The sequence below is a fragment of the Castanea sativa genome, chromosome 10, assembly GCF_040712315.1.
Source record: "Castanea sativa cultivar Marrone di Chiusa Pesio chromosome 10, ASM4071231v1".
NCBI lineage: Eukaryota > Viridiplantae > Streptophyta > Magnoliopsida > Fagales > Fagaceae > Castanea > Castanea sativa.
Window position 1 is genome coordinate 30,006,815 of NC_134022.1, and position 19,085 is coordinate 30,025,899.

Consider the following 19,085-nt stretch of genomic DNA (forward strand, 5'->3'; position numbering starts at 1 on the left):
GCACGTGGCAACAGGTATGCGTGGCATTATAAGGAGTAATTACTAATTACTATTTTTAACGTCATATAACCGTGCTTAGTACTCACAAAGGGGTCCATTTCCAAAGCAGTTTGGCCCATCATTTTCTTTCTTTTCTACCCCCGTTTTGCTTTCGCCCATGTCTATTCATTCTAGGGAATATCTCAACACATACAAACATTTTTCCAGATAAATTTCATAACAGTTGAGTCGTTAAATTATTATTAATTCGTATATTGACTTGCTAAATCATTTTGTTATCTATTGATAACAACTTGTTACCTTATCAGATGTGTAATTTATTCTGAGTTATTTCGTGTCCATAGATTTCAAAAAAGAATAAATATAGTATTAGCCCATTTTTTAACTTATGTTTTGGGATATATACTATATATTTTTTAATTATAGGTATGATTTATTATAATTAAAGGAATATAATTCTTATTTGAATTTATTTTTGACAATACCATTAATATGCCATGTTAAGAATTCTTAAAATAATTTTAAAAAATATTTTGTCACAAAATTGATTGATGTGTGGATGCTAAGCATGATAGTCCATACTCAATGTTATCCCTTTTTTTTTTTTTTTTGAAAGCTACTCAATGTTATCCTTAAAGTTATTTTATTCATTTATTTATCATTTTCATTACCAAACATGGTTGACAACTGACATGGAATGGGTGCAAGTCTTGGACCACACATCCCCTTCTTTTGTATTTCTATGTTCTCTTTATTTAATTGAGTTTCGTGGGCCTTTTATCCTCTTCATTGCAATCATCTTTTTCAGCTTTAAAAATTTTAAAAAAAAAAAAAAATTCAAAAGAGCTTGTTGTGCTAGACAACTCACACTCATGAGGGAGACACCTTTCTGGGTTTTGTGCCCCAAAACCTCACATGCAGCCACCCAACGGGTCTGCCCCACATGCTAGAGTGTGCTTAAACTTAGCCCCAAAACAATTTTGAGTTTTTTATTTACCCAAAACAAAACAAAACAAAAATCAAGAGCTCCTACTCATTGCTCAATGACCCAATGCCAAGACCTCTAACTGGAGGCCACGTGGCTATCGATTTGATCTCAGTGCCTTGTATTTTATACTACTTTGCCATGTCATCATGGCCCACCACTGGCCCAACTTAACCATTAAGAATATTTGCCAAGTAATTCTCAAGGCAATGACCAACAGACCAAGTCGCAATTGGTTCATATAAATATAATTGTCAAGACAAAGATGATTTACCACGGGGACAAGTTTCCTTCAACTAGAATATGCTCTCACTGTTTAGTTTACTGATGCTCATCTTTCATCATTTATTTGCTGATTTTTGTTTTGTCCAATATGCAAGTTACTTTGCTGCAATTTATTTTGGATTATGTTCTGTCACAGCCTCTCTTTTTTTCTTTAATTTTTATTTATTTATTTATTTGGACTGGAACTGTCACAGGCTTTTTTAATTGTTACACTAATCTGCATCACGACAAATTCACCTAAACATAGAACTGGTCATGGGAGCCAGCAGATTATAGCAGCCACTCTCTTTCTTCAAAATGTCTAACAAACAACATCATGCTACTCTTATTTTAAAAAGTTATCTATTCTTCTAAGATGGTATACTTTGTGGCAACTTGTGCATATGTGAGCTTGTAATTAGATTACATCTCTTATACATGGAACTATTACTGATACTAGTATATAACTCATGCTACCGCACGTGAATGGATATAATTTAATAAAACAATGGAAATAAATATATTACATTTTATTATTTAAGTGATACTATTGGTTTTGTTTTTTATTTATTTATTAATCATGAGTTTAGTCATGTTTAAAAGACTTAGTTTATTCATGTTTAATAAAACTTAGCATTATGTAATTTTTTTTAACAAATATTTTTATCATACAAAATTCTAATGAAAGAATGCTACATAGACATATATATTCAAGGTTGATTTTATACACGGTACATATAACTATGATTAAATTGCTTTATCACGAACCATTTTTAGCAAAATATTTTAATCAATTAAATATGAATCTCATAACCCGCATCTCATAACCATATATAACAATAAAATAACGTGAATTTCATAAAAAAAATTTAATCAATTAAAAATCACTAAAATTATGAGCATAAAACGTAAAGACAAAAAAATAGAATAAGAACTTACAGTGAGTTGAGAAAACTACACAAATAATCTTTGATGTTTGAAGAATAATGGGATTACAACTTCCTTTCGAAATTAGGTAGAGACTCGTGCTGATAACGTGTTATGAAAAAAAAAAGTAACATGCAACATCAATGATAGGAAAAGAAAACAATTTTATAATTAAACAATAAAAATTATTGACAAAAAGGAAAGAAAGTATAGGCAGATGAAAAAAAATAAACATGCAACATCAATCATAGGAAAACCACAAAATTATATAATTAAACAATAAAAAATTTACACAAAAAGGAACGACAGTATAGGCAGATGAAAGAAAGTAGTAATCAAACCTTAGAAATTGTTAGAATTCGTTTTGCAGAGCATAAACCAGGACCATGAAAATTGTAAAGACAAGTACAATCGGAATATTTAGAGAACCTCTTCTTATATAAGATACAAAAATACCCAAATACATGCATCATTGATACCGAGAGATTCTTTTGAAATTCCATAGCATTGATTGAAGAAGAGGGGAGTTGTATATTAAGGTTCCCAAATCGGTGTGGAAAAGGGAGGTGAACCTGAAATACGTGAGTGTGGAAAAGGGAGGTGAACCTGAAATACGTGAGTGTGGAAAAGAGAGGTGAACCTGAAAATACACAAGTGTGGAAAAAAAAAAAAAAGCATATCGGAATTACAACAGATGGAGGAAAATTAGACTCCAATTTCATATTTACATTGACACGTGGCACAATATAGATTAGAATTCTAATTTAGAATTGCAATTGAAGTTTCTCTCTGCTTCACCTATTATATATATATATATATATATATATAGATTAGGTAAAAAGTAATGCAATCACTACTTGATATGTGACAATATAAAAACATAAAAAAATTCACAATTATTATTGAACTATAGGTTGTAATTTGAAATTCTCTATAAAAAATTTGCTATAATTAATACATAATAAAAATAATATTAATGACAAATTTATATGAAAGTGAGGTTGACTACAACCTAGCAACTTAACAAATTATGATACATATTACGGGAAAAAAATTTGTATTAAAAAAGTGCACCCCTTTAATTAGCAGCAAACAGTAATCACTATTCGCTAATTTTATCATCCCTCTCATACTAGACAAGGATAAGGAATTAGGAGCACTTGCATTGGGAATATTATGAACTAGCTAGCTTCTTGCTTTAAAATCATTAGTTTGATGGCATGATCATGTGATTTTTGGGAAGTTTAATCATGTCTTATGATGAATTTACAATATTAATATATCTCAGCATAATTTTAAATTTGCTAGAAAAATACCGACACTATTAACTTCTATTACAAGCAACAATATATTTTTTGATATATTCCACTTAATAATGACACATTCTAATCTTAAAACACGAAATTTTATTCCTGTGATACGTCTTGTTGTACATTACATCAATTTATTTATTATCTTTTATGGTGAGCTAGTGTTTATTATCTTTTATGGCCAGGTTATGCGCGAAATATTCTTGTTTGTACAAAATTTTCGGGCATATACTAGTGGACTCAAGTTAATAAAATGTCCATTTTGATATCAATACATAAATTGATTTGAATAACTATTTTATGATCAGATGATTGAAGGTTAGATGACCTTTTCACAATTTAGGCTGTCCAAATCTTTTCAGCTTCGATTGAGTTGACACCAAACTTTTGTTTCTGAGTTTTTCTCTAACTATGTCTCATATGAATTCCACCAATGGGAAATCACTTTCAACAGTTGTGAATTCAACCAAAAAATTTCTGTCCCAAATCGCAACACTTCTACGTGAATCTACAGCTAACACTTTTTTTTTTATCACGTTCAAATTACAACATACTATTTCAATAGTTGTGAAAATAAAAGTTACGAAAAAAAATGTTGCTAAAGAGCAAAAGAAAAGGGACTGAGGAGCATTTTACACATAACAAGTTTAGCTTTAGGTTATAACATAGGCAATGTCTAAGTTAAACTCAATGATAAAATTAGATATAATCTAGGAAGTAAGGTACACTTTATTTGAAGTCCTATATCGATGTCGTATCCGCATCACACCCATGTCATAACCATCTTGTCATGTTATAATTTTTTAAATACTGCTTGTGTAACTATGTCGTACCCGTGATTTCTAAGATATAATTAAGTGCTACACCTTATGTTCTTCATTTGGATTCAACCACATGGAGGTATTGATCAATGCAATAAACTAACGTTATCTTTTTCCAAAAACATTTAATTTCAACCATGTGTGATTGGTCAATGCATCTGGTTGAATTCTACCAGAGAACCTAAGCTATAAGCAGCTATATCCAAGCTATGATACTCAACATTCTTTCTGTTGGTATTACAGCAGAAAAAGGGAACTTCCATCTACATGCAAAACGTCAAAACCCTCAAAATGTTTAACGCTTAGTATTCTTAATTGATTGATAACAAGCCCCTGGTTTATTTAAAGGGGTTCAACATAATACAATATGTTATGCTAAGCTGGTGGGTTATTTACCAGATTCCTAATGATCAGCAATACACTACAATTTAATAGAAAATCAAGTCATTTTTCTTCTTGGGATTCGTCGCAGTGTCGAAGATGGATATGTGGGCAGGGTCTTTCTGGTTCTCCTCTAGTCCAAAGGACCTTGAGATCACCTCGCTTCCTTCCCAATGTTAGGAAGGTCCCTGCAACATACGTATAAATTGATAAGGTAACAGTAACATATTAAGCCATTTTGCAATCTAACATGTCCATCCATTTCGCAATACACGTGCTGTTACAAAAATTACCTAGTGTAAATGGGACGATATAAAGCAGCGCTGGTTGGCCATGTCCATCCATCAAGTTTAATGCCACATAGGTAATGAGAAGACCTGTCATAGATGTCAAGAAAAAAATGTATGTATGACATTCTTAAGAAAGGGAAAAAGTTTCTGCTACATCAAAGACATGATGATAGACAATGGAAAAGAATATAACACTTTTTATATCTAACAATTTTATGACAAGTGTTAAGTCTTAATATCAGATAACAAAAGAAAGGAGATTCCTTAACTATTGATTACCTAATCCATAAGCAATCATTGCCCATAAGAAGTATCCAGCTCGTATACTCTTATTTGCCAGCCAATCATACCTGTAAGGACATTCCAAGGTACTGATTACATATATTTTATTATATAAAAAGTATTGATTAAATACAGAACCCCAAGTATTGGAAAATTATCACAAGCAGAAAAAAGGCTGTAATAAGGACTATATAAACTTGGGATGACTGTTGCAAGAACCCAAATTTCCTTATTTTCTTGCACCTTCTAGGTCAGAGGAAGAATTTAGAGCATTCAAAACAGAGAGGAACAAAAGAAAATCAAAACTCCAAGCAGGCACAAGGTCTTTCTATAAATGAAGAAGGTAAGGGCAGTTTCTTATCTTCTTATACCGGTTCTAATTCTCTTAAAATTAACCAAAATTATTACTCAAATCAATATCTTTTTGAATGAATTATTATGACTAGAACTCAAAAAATACTAGGTAATTCAAAGAATTTGATTAAAGCTGTCAAATCAGGAAAATGAACATGCTGACTATATCCAGAAAAACAGAAAACCATCCAAGAATTGGCAGCACTGGTAAAAATAAAACTCTTGCAAGCTCAAGCAATTGTAAGAACAAAGCTCTTGCAAAGATGAAAAGGAGCTTTAACCTAAGAGAGAACGCTATTAGCAGTCCTGGCAAAAGGATGTCACCAAATCCAATGATGCTGTAACCACCCCATGGATCAAATATGCGTGGGATCTTTAGTAGCATCGGGATACCATCCTCTCCACTTTTATCACCACGAGCTACCTGTTGAAAAGATATAAATGATTGGATGTACTCTTCAGCATTTGAAACCCCAAGTAGTCTAAACCATTGTCATGATCTATCATAAGGAGTAGCATTATATTGATTACTTACCACAATCATCACACTTTCACTGAAAAACTTCGTAGAAATAAACACCCAAAAGATATCATACAAGAAGGCACAACTGAGAAGAACAGTACCCACCTGATCACAAATTATTCAGAATCATGTCAGAAGAATAGTCATTCAATTGCCAGGCATAGTGGCATATTCTCTTTTTCATATATATATATATATATATATATATATATATATATATATATATATATATATATATATATATATATATATTCCATATAAACCTCTTGACATGAACTAAAACTGATAAATAATAAAAATTACGAAATATTAATTGTAAAGGATTAAAGGATTAACTAATATTATAATACACCTCTAGAACTGCACATATCTAAAATTATGCAATTATGAAACTTCCAATATGAAGCAAAACAAAAATACAACATAAATCATGGCTTTGAGCTTAGCTTGGGCCACCATTAAACCCATTTGATCAATCCAATCCAGTTAAACCAGCTCGTGCACCACATATAAAAATTAAAGGTAGGAATTAATGAGAAATAATGTGCAAAACAAAAATGAATTCGCTATATCCTTTTCCTAACTTCAGCCCCTTAGGTGACAGGTACAGCAGCTCTCAAACTTAATAACCTCACTTTTGTCACTGTGCTCTGTTAAGCAAAATTTCAAGTGTTTCATGCAATACAGCAGCACAGAAGCTAAGTGCTCGGATGCTTTTGTCAGTATCACATGCTTTTTATTTTTTAAGTATCACATGTGACACATAATAAATCCAACCCTAGTGTTCTATTAGCTGGCTTGTATTGAAGCTAAACTGAATCAAGCTTGTTCAGGCTAGGGATGAGCTCAGTTGAGCTGACAAACAAAATATCTTAAGCTGTTCAAAAGCAGTTTGCTTGCTTGCCCACTTTAGCTATTAGCATCATGCACAAAAACTACAACAACATAAACTAACATAATTAAGATTATTTCTTTCTCTAAAAGCTTACTTGGGTTATTACATTGTTTAATCTTCAACAGGAAAGCTGCCTTATCTATTTCATATTTCAAAAAACCCTACTATATCAAAATATCTCTAATAGATCTTTCCAATCTCTGGATACTTTACCTTTTTTAGTAACTTTCAAGCATCACATGTAAGGCGTGAAGCTAGGGGCGTTCATCAAGCTAAATGACCACAACCGACAGCCAAAGGCATCAGTCATGGTGGTTGAAACGGAAAAAGGAAAAAACTGATGGGGCTGGCCTGGCATGCAGATTTTAAAAGCTATCCAAAAACACACTAACCAACCCATATATATATATATATATATATATATTTATTTATTTATTTATTTATTTATTTATTTGAAGTAATAGCTGCACAAAACAACATTGTTTTGGAGGCTGATAAACAAGAAATCATCCTCTTCTCAAAATTTCATTCTCTCTCTCTCTCTCATCAGAGTCACTGCTTAGCCTGCTCCTAACCAAGAAGTTCTTTCAGGAAAGGGTGAACTCTCTCTCTTTCTCTCTGAAATTTTACTGAAAACTCTACAGGGTTTTGTCGTTTTGCAGGTGATATTTCACTGAAAACTAAAAATATCCCTCGATTTCCCTCCAGAGTCGAGGTCTTCTTTTATTCCCCCTCCCTTCCAGAAGTGAATGACAAGATTTTATTTGGGGTTTCTGGAATTATGTTTTTTTTTTTTAATGATTAGTTTTGTTTGGGGTTACTGAATACTTGTAACAAATTCATTAATTGACTTTGTTTGGGGCTACTGATATTAAGAAATGCATACATTCAACTTTAAAAGTTTGAAATGAGTTTTGAATTGGAACTATAGAGTAATGTGTACTGATTTAGCCAACCGCACTGCACATGGAAAACCTCCCTGTGATGTGGGCAGTCCAGCCCATTCCACAGTGCAGTGCAGTTTGCAAATTTGGGACACCAGCCTCATCTGTGCAGTGCAAAAATGTACAAAGAAACTGACCGATTGCACAGATTGACACCCCTACGTGTAGCAGATATATTACTTAAATTTGTAAACTAAACCACCATTACACTCATGATAATTATATACAATGCCATAAAAGATTTCAGCCACAAGCAACTCTCCATGTAACTGTAAGAGCTGTACATATTTAAAAATTTCAACATGCTCTCAAATGTGCTAAACTTGAGCCTCTCCCTACTCAAATTTCTGTAGAAGTCTCAAATTGATAAATTTGGGCTTACACATAAACAATCGCGTGCTTCTTATTAATTAAACACATCAAAATGCTTGATGCAATCTTACCTTCACATATACATTTCTGGCATCATAAAACGTTTAGGGGAAATTTCATAAAAAGGCCCAATATTTATACCATATTTCAGATTAGATCCCAAGTTTTTAATTTTGTCAATTAAAGCCCTAGACTTATGAAATTGTTTCAGTTTGAAGCCACTGTCCATCTCTATTATTCATGTCAGTTATTCTAGGCAGTAATGGAACAGAGAGACATTGGAAATCATTGACTAAATCCTGTATTTCACCTCGGGCTTATTTCTAAATCAATTTGGTAGCCACAGAACAGAAAGTGTAAAGAAAGTGAGAAAGTTATTGCCAGAGAATTTACAGTGATGGACAGAGAGAAGCTCTCTCTCTCTCTCTCCACCTTCTGTTCAGTGGCTACCAAATTGATTTAGAAACAAGCCCTAGGTGAAATACATAATTTAATCAATGGTTTCCAACTTCTCCCTGTTCCATTCCTGTCTAGAATAAGAAAAAATGACTAAGAAAGATGCAGAGAGGCTTCAAATTGAAACTTTTTTTTAAAATTTAGGATTTTAATTGACAAATTAAAATCCTGGGACTAATCTGAAATAGGGTATAAACTTTAAAGCTTTTTATGTAATTCTCCCAAACATTTATCAATGAATATCTATAAAAATAAAAACAAAATAAAATAAAACAAAAATAAAAACCATAAATTTTTAGTTCAGCTTAACGTAAAAATATTATTAATAAAAGAGCCAAACCGAGTACATTGAGGATGTACTATGGGGGCACAAATCAGGAACCAAAATTACAACGATCAAGTAAAACAGGAAGGGAAGAATAAGAAAAATGATAAAAGACCACACTCCAATAAAAAAGAGTGTGCAAGAAAAAAAACTTAATCTCTAGCATAGAACGTTCACATCCCTCAAAGCTTCTACCATTCCTTTCACGCCAAATGCACAATATCAAACAATGAGGCAATAGTCTCCTTAAATCTATGTTGCAATGTCGCTATTGTTGCACACTATTGATTATAAATTTTGTTTTTTTTTTTTAATTATATATTTTTATAAATATAGCCTAGTGTAGAGTCATTCCCTTCCAATAAAACAAAAGAGTTTGAAGCATTACCTTGAGATTGGGTACATGGACAATTTGAAGAACAGTAATAATCAGCGCAATTCCCTGATTGAAGAAAAAGGAAAAGATAAGCAAGTATTAGTTGAATTTCATCCTATAAGTACTTGCATTTTCTAAGAATCAATCAGATAACTTGGAATAGGTCTCATGCCCCATGTTTAAGATCTAGTTAAATTTTCAATCATTAGCATCTCATCTATATATATGAAATTACTATAGAAGAAAGCAGACGAAAATTCAATAGAGCACTACTTGACAAGCAACGCCAATCCTATAGATTGGGTGAACTCTTTTGGCTCATGGCAATAATGCGAACTAAATTATGCAGGTGTACCATCAACAGTGAATAGACATTGATTACTCAGTAATATTTAGAGATCCTAATGTATACTGGCCAATAGTCTCTTGTAACTTGTATTAATACTTTTAAACATAAAAAAGAAAAGGAAAAGGAAAAACAGCATATAGTGAAGTTTAAACTTACAAGTATATCTTGACCTATCCAGGCGAAGGAGTCATCTCGATAAACTGCCCAAAGAACAGCAAATGCTATGCATAATGGAGAAACCGCCAAAGTTAGGAATGAAACAGCTCCAAAGAAAGGTACTTTAACATATGATTCTGCAGTACGTTTGAACCACCTGCACAAGCATGTGTAGATTTAGTTCTATACCTTTTAATAGTTAAGAAACAAATCTTTCACCTAGATGGGCACAAGTAACCTGTAAGAAATGATATACAAACACATGCATAAGCACAAAGGCCAACTGAGTGTTTTTTTTTTCTTTTTTTTGGGGGGGGGGGGGGGGTCAAAGCTAGAAAATCTTCTACCACATTTTCTCTGAGTCAACATTTCAAAAGCTTGAACACATGATTTTTCATGTATTTAGAAGATTTTTAAATGGACATAATTTCTATATTCACAGCAAAGGGGCATCATTTTTTGTTAGAATATTAAAGCGTTTATGATTATGTAATGTAACAGTATTCAAGGAAGGAGAACATGATATTGTAGACATTGGCAATTTGGGGATTTTCGAAACTTATAGTGGGTTCCAATTAGTTCAACTAGTAAAAGTCTCTTATCGTTGAACAAGAGATGTGGGGGTTCAAAGTTCAAACCCCACCTACACTAGAAAACAATTAGTGTCTTGGCCTAATGACAGAGCAATCATCATAGAGTGTACACCATAAGTTGAATTTCTATCCTATCTATCCAAAAAAAAAAAAAAAATCATAGCAACCTACTAACACATGCCAATACCTATTCTGAGCCACCTAGGCAAAGATGCAAAAATTGTTACCACCAGGCAGCAAGTGCCTAAGTGGCTGGTTAGTTTCTCAAATACAGATTTGTTTAACATGCTGAAAGCCTTTTGACTCATTTCTCAGTAAGAGATATTATTTGTACCTTGACAATAAAGCCACCAAGCAAGTTTGCAAGCCCTGCATGTACAAGGAACTACATAGTTAGAATTGACCAAGAAATAGAAGAAAATAAGGGAGGTAAACTAAGAAAAGGATAACACAACAAAGGCGAACTAAAATATGTTCAGGTTCCGGTACTATAATCGCAACATGGTGAACCTTTAACTAAAGATGCATATTACAAGTGCATGTGCACATCCGTATGTCTGCAATTCTTTTGTGGTGCTTGAATTAGAAGCAAATGCAGATATATGCATATATACAAGTATTTACATGAGCATGCTGGCAAATATGATCATTATGAAGTAGGGAGATATTATACCTCTACACCACCAATGCAGAAAAGAACCACCAAAAGATCAAGGAACCAGACTGACATGAGTTTGTATAGTACAACCAAGAAACATGAAGCAATAATAACAAACAGGACAGCAGATGTTGTGTTAATGTCTACAACACCAGTATTGCCCATGGCTCCAGCACTCGGGATTTCATCTGCAGCATCCTACAAGAACAAGATAATTTTTTAACTCAAGACGGCATTTATAGCTGCAAAGAGAAGAACACTAGTATGGGAAGGCTAAACATATTTAGCTAAGAACAAAAATTGATAACCTTAAGTAGCTTGTCCTGTTCAATAGCCGCTTCTCTAGCACTCCATGCAGACCAATAAGATGCACACAAGATAGTACCGACCGCCATCAACCACAAAAATACTTCTGCTATGTCGACTATTGGTCGGCGTGGAGAGTATAGCTGCACAGACACTGCAGGAAGCCTATAAATTCTAAGTAAGCTGTATAAAAGTAACAGTGGGATAATTATATGTGCCTGAAAAGATGGTGCACATTTACTCACTCAAGAGAGATGACTAAATAGATTATCACTTATTGAAGTAACAAAAAACCTATGATGAACAATAGATCACTTGTGGTTATGTAGAACATGGAAATGCTTACCTGATGAACTATTCTTTAGCATTTTTTCCAAGCTTACACCAGCATCCTGTGGGAGCATGACAGCAGGAATCTTTATATCTAGATCAGTTTCATCTTTTTCACAAACCATCTTGTAAAGTTCTGCAGGAAGAAAAAAACAAGCTCAATACCAAGTTAGTAATGGTAACAGTATTGACCTTTAGCTTTGTATCACCTCTCTCCCCTGCTGCTTCAGTATCTAATTTTGGACCAGTATCTATATATCACACCATATAAGAACATTAAGCATGTTCATGCAAAATTGGATCGCAATTTAAATATCAATTTTCACAGTAGTATAACACATTTATTTGGTGTGCCCCTTACACAGCTTCAATTGTGTTAATACACACATCAAAAAGCAAAAACAGATATGTAGATTACCTTTCTGGTTATTTATAATGAGTACAGCTGAAGCACCAGCAGCTTCTGCAGCATTTGTCTTGGTTGTGAATTTGCAGTTGCCTCGTTCCACCATTAAAACATCGCCAGCAACCTAACACAATTGAAATCACAGTACCACAAACATTAATATCAACAAATACATTTTTCCCAATCAGCATGGTTATGTTTAGATTTTTAGAATATATGAAATGGAAAAAAAGAAAAACCTTATTCTTTGGTGTAGTACAACAATCTAGAGGGTCCGAAAGTTTAAGGAGAGTTTGGTTTGCATTTTTCTCCTTTGACACGATGGTAGTGCCAAACCTAGCACCCACACCAACAAATTCATCGTTCTCTATGCCATCAACCCAAGTTTGAATTTTTACCTGACACAAAGCCACATTCGTTTAATGTATGAGAAAATAGGCCAAACCACAAAAAAAGAAGGCATAATACATCAAACCATTACTAAATGACCTTCCCGTTATAGCTTCCCCAAAGCAGATACATTTTATGTCAATCTAGAAAGCAAAAAGGATATAAAGAAATGGAGATGGCACTCAATTATGACCCAAAAAAAGTATGACAAATTTTGTCATAATTATCACTTCCACTTCATAAGATTCACACAGCTAAATTACCTGAACAGCATTATTGTCATACCAATTCAAAAGCTTAATACCCACTATAAGATAATTACAAACCAACAACCACCAAAAACATCACTGACTGCAAAATGCATAGATTAAAAAAATTATTTTAAACATTAAAAAAATAAAAAGAAGAAGAAGAAGAAGAAGCCCGCATCCAACCTAATGAAGAGGAAAATAACAGGAAAGATAAGAATTAACACAAATTTCAGAGGCATATATGTAGAAATGAGAAATCTACTTTTACTAACTAAATTAAACTATAAATAGGTCCATACTCCATACTAATTTGACTCTTAGATATAATAGAGGAAAAAAGGAAAAAAAAAAAAAAATTGTAAGCTCAGCATCATCTGCGTGTGGACAAACTATTAGCTCCAAATTAAACAATAACAAAAAATTATTTACTAATTACTATAATCATATTCTTCCATATCATTAACCCATAAAACACAAAACCCAGGAAAAAAAAAAAAAAAAAAAAGACAAATTGAGCAAGACCCAGTTGATAAATCACTGAAATAAGAAATGGGTATCTAAGAAAAAAGCAAAAGCAGCACTAGATTTACCAGAACGAAGTCGTTGGCACAGCCAGGCTTCTTGGGAGCCGTATCGTCACCGTGAACTATGTCCCCAGCTCTGACAGTACAAACATGACAGACCAATGAAATCACAGCTAAAACCCAGCTTAGCCTCCGTGAATCCATGGATTCTTTACCTCCTCTTCCTCCACCAGATTCAGCAACCCTTTTGCTTTTGGGTCCTCTTCCTCTGCATCACAAGCTCAAAAGCACAACAGACAGACAAAAACACAGGGATAGAGCGAAAGAGAAAGGTCTTGTTGGTTTGGTTTATTCGTAGTGACAACAACTACAAAAAAAAAAACTTGTATGTTTCAAAGAAAACGCTTTCTTGGATCTACTGAGATTTGTATAGTAATTTCGTACTGACACTGTTGCCGGTAATTACGGTCACCGAATACAAGATTAACTACTTCTCAAAACAAAAACAAAAACAAAAACAAAAAATACGAGATTGTTTTTATATTTATTTTATTGATTTAATTATAATTTTATGTCTGGAATGAGTGAATGGCTAAAATGATTATATGTTGAGTATTGAGTTTTGACCCTCCGTACTTCCGGATAGTTGAATACCGCGGGAATATTAATGGTTAATGTCATGGTTGTAATTTACAACTTTATAATAACTTGTAAAGTCTCAAAATATATACATATATATATATATATATATATATTTCTCTATCTTTATTTTTACGTTTCTTTATTTTTTCTAATCTCGCCTCTAGTTTTTGACATTTTCAACTTGAGAAATACAAAAAAAAAAATTTCAGTCTTTTCTCAAGACTTGATATGATGGTTAGGTGTTAAGATATGGTAAGGTGTTGGGTGATAAACTCCAACACAACTCGCTAATACGATACAAAATTAACAAATTATAAATTGAAATTTAACGGTTTTTGTCATATTCGGGTTGATAAAATTGGCATATTTAATAAACATGTCGACAGTATCATGTTCGTCTCTAACTCGCGTAACATGTTCAACATGTTTGACATATTTAATTAAATATTATTTTACCAATATACCTTTCAAAACTCTAGGTATATAAACTTATTAGTCATTGTGGTTATTTTCTTTGACATATTGTGATTAATTATTTGTGATATTAAGATATGCTAGTTTTGAATAATTATTTGTGGTAAAGTTACTCGTTAAATTCTAAATTTTTTTTTCTTTTTTTTTTGGTTTTTCATAGTTTTGATAATTTTCAACAATGAAATAAATTAAGTTAAGAAGTAATAGAATATTTAAATAAACAAATCATCAAGAATGAACAATTTGCATGTTTTACCAAATAATTTTCTTACTTGGTTTTTTTAAAAGCTGACAAAATATAAAAAGATGATCATCAATAGTATTTAAATTTTGTGAGAATTTAAATATGCATCTAATTATGTTTATTTTTAAATGTATTTGTGCATATACATAAATACTTTTTTAAATGTACAAGCTAGTTCACTTAAAGATGAATAGGTTGGATTTCTATCAATCCATAACTTTTTAGGCCTTCTTATGAGGGAGAGAGAGAGAGGCATACAATTATATATATATATATATATATATATATATATATATAACCATACTCAGCCCACATTTGGAGGCCTTTACATAGTAGGCGCCCTCGGTCATGGCTTAAGTGGCCTCAGTTATCCTAAGTAGGGAAGCTACCTTCAAACTTCCCCTTTTATTCTAAACTACTAGAAAATGATTACAGTATCACCCATCTTATCAAGTGACAAAATGGAAAATAATGAAGTGTTTGTTTTTAAAGGAAAATAATGAAGTGTTTTTGTGGCCAAAGATGGTTTTAATTTTCTTTCTATTTATTTATTGCTTATATTTCTAGACAACAACAATATTTTTAACACGCATCCATAAGTAACTTTATTACATCAAACATGTTAGAATATAAAATACAACTAGTCGCAAACCTACGCTATACATGGGAATATATTATTACTTTGTAATGTGGTATAATGTATGATTAATTTTCTAAAATTTACTGAAACTAAATTGTTCTTCTTAAAAATTGAATTATTTATAAAAATATTTTTCATCTCTCTATCTTTACAAATATATCATCCTATTATTTTGAGTGTTGGTTTTTTGAAAAAAACGGGTGTATTTAATTGATATTTAAATGGAGAGAATAAAAGTCAAAATAAAAGGAAGATGAAGGGATAAGGAAATTGTAAAGTTAAGGTATAAAGTAGTAGGAAGATAAAGAGGTAAAAGTGAGAAAAAATGTTGGAGGAAGAGTAATTGTAAGGTCAAAAAATAATAAGGAGAAAAATAATTAAAGAGAAGAGAGAAAATGTTGCAAATAATTAAGTGGATAACTGGTTGCTGATGTGGCTCAAGAGAAGCATAGTTACAATAAATGTTACGTTTTAGCTTATATATATATATATATATATATATATATATATATATATATATATATATATATATAGATAGATAGATAGATGTGTTACCAAGAGCCTTATGGTTCAACTAGCATCTCATAGTATTTACGGTTCAAATCCTCAACCTCCCAACTATCAAATTATCTCATATATATATATGGGTTGGGTTTTGCAATCATAGAGAATATACAACAATAATGTAATCCAACGGTTGAATTGTCAAAATTCGCATCCAATTAAAAAATTTCGAATGGTGTAACATTATTTAAAGTTACACCTGGTGTAATTTGAACCCAAACACACACACACACACACACACATATATATATATATATATATATATAAAGACACACATTGTGTCGTGAAATTTACTTCATAGAAGACAACTCATAGAAAGGCAAAGAACTAGTGAAATGTCTTATTCTACTTTCAACGGATTGAGATCAAGTACAATACCTAGGGTATTATACTTGATGCAATTCCTATGAATGATTGAGATTGATAGTTGCAAAAAGCAACTTTCATTCTCAACCATTGATTCAAAAAAATTAAAATTTTTTTAAAAAGAGTAAAAAGTAAAAGTTAAAAAGGTGAAAAGTAAAAAAAAATTTATGAATGATTTGGGTGATTTGCACCCGGTGCTATACCCAGGTATTGCACCGATCCTATAATCCACTTTCAACATACCTTTCAACTTAAAAACAAAAATAATCCTGGTCAAAAAAATTCACCTCCCAAAGTAGTAGGAAGGGTGGATTTTGATTTTCCTTGTTATTTTTCAATAACAACAATCACATGTGATTGATGAATTAGAAGCTAAAGGAATGTACATGAGCATGCCTCCTATCTCAAAACCTACTAGTTTTGTCTTGAATTGTGCTAGTCTCGAGCCCCACTTACCCAGAAAAAAAGTACATTATGTTTTCTATAAATGCAACCTCTCACTCACAATGTTTCACTACATATCTTTTTTTTGATGAATATGTTTCACTACATATCAAAGATATGGTACAAGCTTATTAACGGAAATTTGAAGCTTTTTGATGTGAAGCACTACAAGATATAGCAAAAGATAATGGGTGTGTTTCAATTTTCAAACAAAAATAAAATAAAATGTTAGGAAATGTTATTTAGTTTTTATTTTTTTGGCCATGATTGAAGTACTCGACATAAAACGTTCGAGACGGAACATTGTGTCGCTGTTGTTAGACCAAAGCACGTGACTATGACTCAGTGAGTACAAACAAATTCATTAATCACACTGTTTCTCAAAACAAAAACAAAAAAACATTAAAAAAAAGATCATTAAGAACACACCAGAAGAAAAAAGTTTTCGAGTAGTTTTTTTTTTAATGATTAAGTGTCAAATCAATCTGTATTTTTACTCCAAAGATAGATATGTGTCAATTCAGCTATAGTTTAACGCTGTATAAATTTATTATGGCTAAATTTGCGTCTTTCCACAATTCTGGGATTTTTGGAAGAATTATGCCATATATTCTGTTCTGTCTAATGAAGTTTTGTTTTTTTTTTTTTGTTTTTTTTTTTTGTTTTTGTTTTTTGTTTTTAAACTGAGCTATAGTTTATTCGTAATTTAGCGTGGAGGTTGCACTTGAAATTTTTATAATCCATTGTATTAACTTTGTTTATTCTTTTTCCCAAAGTTGTTCTCTACTTAAAAAAAAATATACAAAATGCCCTAACAACTCCATTTCTGAAAAGAAAATTATCTTTGAATGACCAATTTGGGTGGCAGGAAATAAAGCTAATAGACTCCAATTATACATCAAGATGATCGATACTCAAATGACTCACATAATCACATCTAGCTCATTATCAAATAATTAATCCTTTTCCTGGGACATATAATCCTTCTCAGTACCAAAATGTCAAACCACTCGGTGACTTTAAATGATTGAAAATATTGTGTACAATCATGACCCTTTGTATATGGTACTATGTCTAAACTCATAATTGCCAATAATGCATTGGGATAAAGTTTAAACAATTTGAAAAACCATCCAGACACATTATTGAAAACTGGTTCAGGAGTATCCATCACAGTCAGGCATTAGCAGTTAGCCTTAAGCAGGTAAGGGTTATGATATTTTATTTGATGCTGACTTTTGATAGTGCTTGTCTCTATGAACTTCCAAAAGCTTATCTTAGTTTAATTCAGGTTAAGGTCCATAGTTTAGTATTGAAGCAGCAATTAAAAAGTAGGAGGGAGAGGGATGGTTATCCTCCATATTGTTTAGATGTTTTTAAAATTAGGTAAGATAGAAGGGAATAATTAGTCTTTTCATAATTTGTAATTTTGTTAATATGATAAGAGTAAATTGGGTAATTTATTTGGTCAAACATTTTTATATTATACTCCCCTTCAAAATCTCTCAAAGTTAGGAGAATTAAAAATGAGGAGTTATAAGAAGTTAGAACTATTTCAAACCCCTCTAAATCCCTCCCACTCATTCCTTAAAAAATATGCAAACAAAGTAATTTGATTTATTCTCCCTCCCTACTACTCCCCCTCCATCCAAACAAGATATAAATCTCCAGTTGCATTAGGAGTTCAGGCACACGCCCTCAAATTGAAAATAAATTATTTTGTGAGTTGAAGTGGACTAGGAAATCTGTCTAAACTTAAATACAGATCTTTATGTATTATACCTTATATTTTCCAATTAAATTCAATGACTTAGTGGTCAATGCAACATAACCATGTGATTTATTGGTTTATTCCCCAAACTATCAAAAAAATATCAGTTTATTCATCAATGAATTTTCTTAGTTAGAGATTTCAAGATCATATAGTTGAACTTAAATTTAATTAAATGTCAATGTTGCATTTTTGAGTCTGTCCATCAAAATTAACCATTGGCTTGAATGAGTTTTATTAGTCAAATTATAATTAAGAATTGTGTCTTCGACATGAAAAGATGATATTCTAATGAAGTAAAATACAAATAAGAGTTACGGCATTCAATCTCATATTGTTATTTGAGCCCAACAAATCATTACAATATTAGCATTAGCAATTGTTGGTGCAAACACAATGATAATAGAAATAACACAAAGAGAAACAGAATAATACTTCTGAATTTTTATTAGTTTAAAGAAAGAGATTACAC

At 31.9% G+C, this 19,085-nt stretch overlaps 1 protein-coding gene across 1 annotated transcript; it reads right to left on the reverse strand.

The window, feature by feature from the left end:
• Positions 1–4,599: 4,599 nt before the first annotated feature.
• On the reverse strand, positions 4,600–14,137 carry LOC142613019 (signal peptide peptidase-like 2). Its single transcript, XM_075785198.1, has 14 exons — positions 13,535–14,137; positions 12,543–12,701; positions 12,316–12,427; positions 11,914–12,033; positions 11,570–11,721; positions 11,277–11,459; positions 10,938–10,972; positions 10,011–10,167; positions 9,518–9,571; positions 6,150–6,242; positions 5,896–6,038; positions 5,258–5,328; positions 4,982–5,065; positions 4,600–4,876 (listed from the first exon to the last, which is right to left on the reverse strand). The coding sequence occupies exons 1-14, from the start codon at positions 13,670–13,672 to the stop codon at positions 4,752–4,754; spliced, it is 1,626 nt and encodes a 541-aa protein (XP_075641313.1). The 5' UTR covers positions 13,673–14,137; the 3' UTR covers positions 4,600–4,751.
• Positions 14,138–19,085: the final 4,948 nt, after the last annotated feature.

What these genes read in the sequence shown, in the direction of transcription:
- LOC142613019 (XM_075785198.1), bottom strand. Translation starts at nt 13,672, where the DNA reads ATGGATTCACGGAGGCTAAGCTGGGTTTTAGCTGTGATTTCATTGGTC. An exon ending in AACAGGACAAGCTACTTAAG is followed by an intron (nt 11,460 to 11,569) that starts GTTATCAATTTT and finishes TTGTTCTTGTAG; the next exon opens with GATGCTGCAGATGAAATCCC. An exon ending in AATGATTGCTTATGGATTAG is followed by an intron (nt 5,066 to 5,257) that starts GTAATCAATAGT and finishes CATCTATGACAG; the next exon opens with GTCTTCTCATTACCTATGTG.